At 39.4% G+C, this 7,589-nt stretch overlaps 1 protein-coding gene across 1 annotated transcript; it reads right to left on the reverse strand.

The window, feature by feature from the left end:
• Positions 1 to 3,592: 3,592 nt before the first annotated feature.
• Positions 3,593 to 7,158, reverse strand: GPHB5 (glycoprotein hormone subunit beta 5). The gene is made up of 2 exons (XM_036734304.1): positions 6,955 to 7,158; positions 3,593 to 3,781 (listed from the first exon to the last, which is right to left on the reverse strand). Exons 1-2 carry the CDS (start codon positions 7,156 to 7,158, stop codon positions 3,593 to 3,595), a joined length of 393 nt encoding a protein of 130 aa, XP_036590199.1.
• Positions 7,159 to 7,589: the final 431 nt, after the last annotated feature.

The raw sequence follows: 7,589 nt of genomic DNA on the forward strand, positions 1-7,589 counted from the left end.
AAAATCCCAATTCGTGTGAATATTAGTATGAATAATAAATCCTATGAAGTGGTCATATGTATTTGAATTTATACACTTTGAAGATATAATTGCATAAAATATGGTCACTGATTCTAGCCTATTAGAAATATGCAGTGCAAATTCAAATAATTCAACTACTTTACCAATTTCTCATTCACACTAATCAGGACCTAGCTATTAAAGGCTGCTGTCAGTTTGCTGCTCTATTATACATATAATTATATGAGAGAGAGTTTAAGGTGGCTCTTGGTTCTTCTACAGGTAAAGTGCAAGGACTTTGTGATAGCTATTTTCTCAGCTATTATTACATATGACTTCAACTCTACATGCCTATGTTTCTTCATCTACGAAACACATGGACTAGAAAATCTTCTTCATTCTCTCCCACCTCTAATACTTATGATTCTTCCCTCTCAGAAATCTTTTAAATCTACTTTCAGGTTTCAGGTGATATTCCACTGTAGGTGAGGTTGCCAGAAATCTAATGGGGCCTTTTTCTACCTCATTTATGAATTACCCTTAATGCTCTGATGGATTCCAAGCTCTATGAGGGCCAGGACTGACTGTCTATTCTTCAACATATGCCTCCAAAAGCCTTGTAGAGTGCTATGCACCTTGTGAGTGCTTAATAAATACTTATTCAATGACTAATGCAGATTCTCTTAACAGTAATGGGCTGTACCATCTGATTGTGGATTGTTTTAAATATCATAACCTCTAGCTCTCTGGCTATACTCTTTCCTTTTTCTCTCATCTCTTCAATTCTCTTCATTTGGACTTACTTTTGGTCCTTAAAATTCTTTAAAGACCTGTAACTTCTTTTCTCTTCAGTCACTCCCATTCTGCTTCTTCTTGCCCATTTCATTTCTCATTTTCTGCTAGTCAACAGCCTGATCATTCACTCGGCACACAACCCGACCAAACAACTTCTATCCTCCCCAAGGATATGTTGTTGATTCGTCTCCCTACCCAAGTTTCTCTCCCTTTCCAATCCATCCTCCACTCAGCTGCCAAACTGACCTTCCTAAGATACAAGTCTGATCATATCACATACATCCCCAAGGCAATAAACTCTAGTGGTTTTCTATTTTATCCAGGATCAAATATAAAATCCCTTGTTTAGTTTTTAAAGCCCTTTAAAACCTGTCCCCTTCCTACATTTCTAGTCTTGTTACACATTAACCCTATCTGCCCTCCTCATATCCTCTCTGATCTAGGGGTTGCCTTGCTGTCCCTCAGATAAGATACCCCATCTCCAAACTCTGAGCATTTTAACTGGCCCTTCCCACAAGCCTGCCACACTCTCCCCCCTCATCTATTACTCCTAGCTTCCTTGGCTGCCTTCACGTATCAGCTTAATTTACACCTTCTATAAGAAGCCTTTCCCAACTCTCTGTTTCTAATGTCCAAATTATCTTGTCTATATTTTGTTTGTATATGATTATTTGCATTTTGTGGCCCCTCCCTGGCTAAGCCTATGAGTTCCTCTTGAACAGGAATCATTTTTTTGCTTTCTTTGTATCCCCAGTGCTTAACACAGAGCCTGGCACAAAGGAAACACTTAATAGAGACTAGGTGACTGACTGACAAATGTTTCCTATAATTTCCACATCTATGGTAGTGTCAAGAGAACCAGAACCAGGCCTCCATCGTGTTGGGTGGACCTCCTATTTATGAAAGGACATAGGCTAAAATCACACAAGGAGGGGCAGGCACGGTTCAGCCGTGGTCTGTATTGCCAGAGGGGTTGCCCACATTAATAAGCTCACAAATTCATCAAAATATCAAAGTCAGTACCTAAGAAGTGCTACATTTGTAGCAAATGTAGGTGTTTACATTTGAGAAAATATCTCAGTCATATTCCGTCTTTATGAAACAAGGTGATTCTATTCTCACTCCTATTTAAAGGCCCTCGTTAGGGGGAGTGAGTGGGGAGGGAAGAGAGCGTACTCCATAGCTTCTTAATGGAAGAAAAAATGTCTACATCACCTGCAATTCTGTTTTTGTGCCAGACCTGCGATTTGACTGGTGCAAGAAATTCCCTTTTATCTATACCTATTTGCAATATATAGCCTTAAAGAGTTTCCTAGGGCACTAAGAGCTTAAGTGACCAAATGTGTATTAAAGCCAGGAAAGGAAACCAGGTTTTCTTGACTCAAGAATGGCTCTCTATACATTACACGACACTGTCTCTCACATCTATTACATAAAATACTTAAATGATTTAAAACAAAATCAAAGATAAGATAAAAATTAACACGTGGTACAATTTTGAAAGTACTTCTCACTACAAGTTCAAGTTTATTAAGGACTAAAAAATATGGATCTGTAGGTTATCACTGCATTGAATTTCAAAAGGCAGAGGATAAGCTCTATAAACATCAAAATATATTGTCCTTAGGCAAGTTATTGAAAAGCAGCAAGATAAAATACAAACCAACAAATTCCCAAAGTAACTCAAGACAGATATATGTCATTATTGGTTAAAAATAAAAGCAGCAGAAAATTGACGTTTTCTGAGTTGAGACAGCAAGCTCCCCGCATCACAGGCTGTTCTTATGTAACTGGCAATACAGTTTACAAGTATATGCAAAATTAAAAATTTAATAAATTAGAGTTTAAATTAAAGAGATGTTTAATAGAGAATAATTCCAGTGACTGGATTAAGGACACTTGTTGGAGAGCTTTGATGTATACATTGTCTTATAGAGGCTTGGGAAACAGTAGTTGAGTTTCATGAATGTTTATGTCCAAATGAAGGCTAGAGTCCAAAATTACATGTTTTATAGCTGTAGGGACCATTTTTGTGGAGGTTTTTGCTCATGGAACAATTCACCGAAGTCCAGCTAATTGAGATTTTAGAGTGTTAAACTTTATTTTTTAAAATTCGTCTGATCTCCAAGTATTGGGTAATTGCTCAATATAAGAGTTTTCTTTTCCTAAAAGCAATTCGTGGCAAGCATTTCTAGAGTCAGAAAAAAAAAGCTTAAAGAACAGGTCGTATTCCCTTCAAGCCATTTCTAGAAGCCATTATCTCTGAATCCCATCCACTTGAAGGCCAAGGATTAAAAGGTATATTAGATTTAATTCAGATCTCATCAGAAGTATTCAAGGAAAGGCCAGAATCATGTAGTGGGGATTTCTTTTGGGTAGCAATTGGACTAAATGGCTGCTGAAATCCCTTCCAAATTTAAAAATCATGCGACCCAATGTATTTTAAATATTGGCAGATTAGAAATTCAAGTAGTAGGAAGTTTCAGAAGCTTAATATAAATAAATGTCAATTCTGAGATATATGAATTGAAGCAATTATTTTTACAAAGGCCTAAGTGGCATTTTCTGCCTACATATTTATCAGATGGAGACTCATTCTCTTCATAGCCTGAAATACCTGTCACTATACAGGGTGAGTCAGTATCTATTCTGTGATATGATCAATTGTATTGAAATAGTTCTGGAATCAAAGGGATGCAAGGGATGTATCTGGTAGTACTGCCTTATAAGTACATCTGTGATTCTAAAGGCTCCACAGTGAGTTTCTCGGGAGCAGCTGTGTAAGCCAATGATAATTTCAGACAGTCTCACATTCAGTTGTTGCAGTAGAACATGCCCCACAGTCACACCGTATGGCCATGGGATATGTGTAGAAAGGGTCAACTCCTAGGGCACAGCTGGGCAACTTGATGGTCACCTGTTTGGTCTCATTGTAGGTGCAGACGCGATGGTGGGCTTCGATGTAGGGAGGATCCAGGATAGGTTTCTGCTCATAAGAGGTGAAAAACAAGGAAGGCATCAGACAGCTGTGCCTGGAAATCTCTGCGCCATTGAATAGCCTATTCTGAAGACTATGAAGAGTGCATTTTTGGCCTTTTAAGAGTCCCAGATTAGGGGTAGCTAGGTGGCACAGTGGATGGAAGCACCAGCCCTGGAGTCAGGAGGACCTGAGTTCAAATCTGGCCTCAGACACTTACTAGCTGTGTGACCCTGGGCAAGTCGCTTAACACTGATTGCCCCCTCTCCAAAAAAAAGAGTCCTAGATTCAAGGAAGGCTTTGGTGAAAAAAACATACCAGAGTTCTAGCAAGCCCCCAAACAATTATTCCTTCACCAAATAAAGCTATTCTTCTGCAGCATTAGCCCAGCCAGTAAACAATTACCCCCAGTATTTTGTTACAGAATATTGTCACGGGAAAGGCAGCATGTTGTAGTGGGTAAGAAACTGGCCATGAAACCAAGAAGATGTGCCTTCATGTCCTGCCTCTGACATGTGTTGAATATATGATTCTGAGTAAATCATCTCACTTTCTGTGCTCCAGGAAGTTCTCTAAGACTATAAGTTTTAGAAAAAGTTATACTTATTCTGTTAGAGAAAAAATACCTATCTGCATGGGCAGAGTTTTTTTTAACTATACCAATGAAATCACATATCTATATTATTACATACAATAAGAAGAAGAAAAGAAAAAGAAAAACCAGAATGAAAGTTTGCCCTAAAATGTGATTGGATTAACATTCAGTTGATTTTATCAAAGGCAGAATTAGACTTGTCTTTCAGGTGTCTCTCTCACACACACACACACACACTTCAAGCCCACAGTTTAACATGCACAACTTGCTTCATCTTCTCATGTCCTGGACACTGTAGCTGCCCGTGTTATGAGCAACAATTATTTGGTGTTAACTTCTAAAAGGGAGATCTAGCCCCTCCAAGTCTATTACAGCTTTGCCCCAGGGCACTGAGAGCAGTGCCTTTTAGTAATATAGAAATAACAGAGCTTAACATTTACTAAGGAAAAATAATGGTTAAAACTTAAAAAAACACTACCAGACAATGTGTTGGGGTGGGCTCTTCTCCAACGCTGTCCTGTCCCTCCACATCCTCTGCCTGGCAGCCTCCCCGGCAGCATATTCATAATGGTTTATTAGGGCCTCTATGAACCCCTTCCCATAGAGAAGTACTTCCCTTCCTCAGGTGAGACTGCACATTATCACTTTCCCCTCGTGTGGTTGTTGTTAGTGCTTGTTCCAGTTGCTAAAATCCCTACCTGTGGCTCCAAGCAAAATCTTTGTCTTCAGGCCTATTCTCTAATTTGTTTGTAGGAATGGATATTTCCACCTTGTGAATTTTCAAATTGCAAAACAGACAGACCTAGATGTTTTAGGTAATTTTTCAATTAACAAGTTATCTGAGACCTTAAGTGAAAATTGGCTACAAAGAATGGTAAACTTGCTCTCTAAAGGGCATAGGACTTGAGTCTCTTCAATGAATGCCCCAAGATCAGGCCTTCCATGCAATGACTGTGGCCAAATGAAAGATGTTGTGTGCCAAAGGTAAAAAAAGATGGAGTGAATTTTCAGAAACACTGACTTTCAATGAAAATGGCCCAGAGCTCTCACCAGGCACAAAGTGTCCTAGGGTTCAAATAATAAACAAGCCCGAAAATAATGATCTCTGACAGACCCAGCTGTGTAGAAAAGAAGGTCCCAAACCATCTCAGGTTGCTTTGACAATTAATGACATTCATGGTATCATTTAGCAGGCAAACTTCTCCTTCTGCCTACATTTGACAAATGTACTCTCACTCCCCTGAGAAATATGAAAATAAAGCCATTTTGGGAAAGTATTTTAACCTAATTTTTTACACTGACCCATTAAAACCCAGTTCCATTAACAGACATTCAGCTTTTATTTAATATCAGGTTTTCTCCTTAATTTACTACATAGAGGGAATATTTTTCTAAATGGCATAGACTTCCCAAAATGCACCTATAGTCCTTCCAGATATTCCCTTTTATGTTAGGGAGAATATCAGGCTCCACTAAAGAGGTTCCTAATAGGAAAATAATGTCCCAAGTTTGTCATCAGTGCCAAGGCTGGTGGAATGGACAATTTTCTAAATGCTGCTCTTAGGAATACTAAGAGGTACCTCCCTCTCACCCCACCCCCAGAAAACTCCTACCTTTCTATTACCTGGTATTTTAAAGAGATTTGTTCCTTTATCTTAAGGTTTTGTCTTCTGCAAAAATGCAAATAACCTTGGGAAGGGATGACCACCAGACTTCATCAATGATTTGCACCTTACTTTAAAGAGATTTTTAAGATCCTTCCTGATAGTATTATTTAATCAGAAATGGGGGGGGAGAATAAGATGCCTAAGGGGCAGTGGGAAGGGGCACCATAAGAAAGCCAAAGGTTAAAAAAAAGGGTTGAGTGTGCCCAAAGACAAATTTCATCAGCTTCATTGTATCTGCACCATTTAACTTTATCACAAATAGTGAAAACAGAGTGGAAATGTGATTCTAAAACTAGGCTAAGAATAGACCATCAGTTTTGTTACTAGTTCACTGCATGACTTTGAAGGGGTCACTTTTACCTTGATTTCCTCAGTTGTAGAAGAATAATAACAACTCTTACCCTCCCTGCACAGTGACAAAGCACAAGAAGAACTGCAAAGCACCACCATACTGCAAACTACTATGTGTGATCATCATTCTGTTTCTCCTGTGTAATACTTGGTGGATTTCCAAAAATCATACCACAGGAGAGAGAGCAGTCACCTCACTTCTCGCTTCATTTAATCAAAAAGCAAGTTAACAGCTGAGTGAGAGCCAAGAATTTGACCCAGATTCCTATAGTCTTCCCCAACAGCATGGTGTAATGACTAGAACATTAGACCTGGAGTCAGGAAAAACCTGGGTTCAAATTCAAGCATTGGCACTTACTATCTCTGTGACCATGGGCAAGTCATCTAACATCTTGGAGTCCTTATCTGCAAAATGAAAATAATTACACATGCCATACCTACCTGACAGGGTTGATGGGTGCACCAAGGGAGATAATGTGCTTTGTAAACTTTTAAACCATTAGATGTTTTGGTTATTGTTATTTACGATTACTTTTGCTGCCCCAGGCGTAATCAGGGGGACAACTCACCTCCCAAGTCTCACAGCGACCCCAGCAGGCATCTGTAGTAATCCGTAACCCCTTACAGCCTGGCTTCTTGGCCAAAAAAGTGAATTCCCTCACAGCACAGCCAACAAACTTTCGGAGGTCCCCTTTGGAGGTGTTGAAGGCCCAAATGCAGTGAATCAAGAGGAGGAGGGCCACTGAACCCAGGAAAAGGTGCCCAAGCTTCATGCTGGCCCTCCAAAGGAAGACAGAAGGGAAAAAATGGGTTAATTAAAAGGTAAAACTGCATTCTTGCTCTATTCTTCTGCCCCGTGAGGTTGGTAAGTGTAATGTGTCTATTAGCAATAGGAGGGGCTATGTGGTACATCTTAGAATGAAAGGAAATTTTGCATGCCTACCGTCTTCATTAGCTGTCCATCAGACAACTTGGAGATGATCCTAGAATTGATTCAATGAGCTAATGTATGATCCTACCTTCGTGTTACATAGATACCAATCATTCCAAGACTTTCCTCAACCATTCCCCGGCAATAACTCACCTGGTTTGTGAATTAGAGAAAGAGAAAGGTATCTATTACATCTTTAAAATGGCTATAAAGGAATGGCAAACACACTGGATTTGGAGTTAGAGGGTCTGGGTTCAAGTATCCCTCCTACTA

The sequence above is a fragment of the Trichosurus vulpecula genome, chromosome 8 (genome assembly GCF_011100635.1).
Source record: "Trichosurus vulpecula isolate mTriVul1 chromosome 8, mTriVul1.pri, whole genome shotgun sequence".
NCBI classification, from domain to species: Eukaryota; Metazoa; Chordata; class Mammalia; order Diprotodontia; family Phalangeridae; genus Trichosurus; species Trichosurus vulpecula.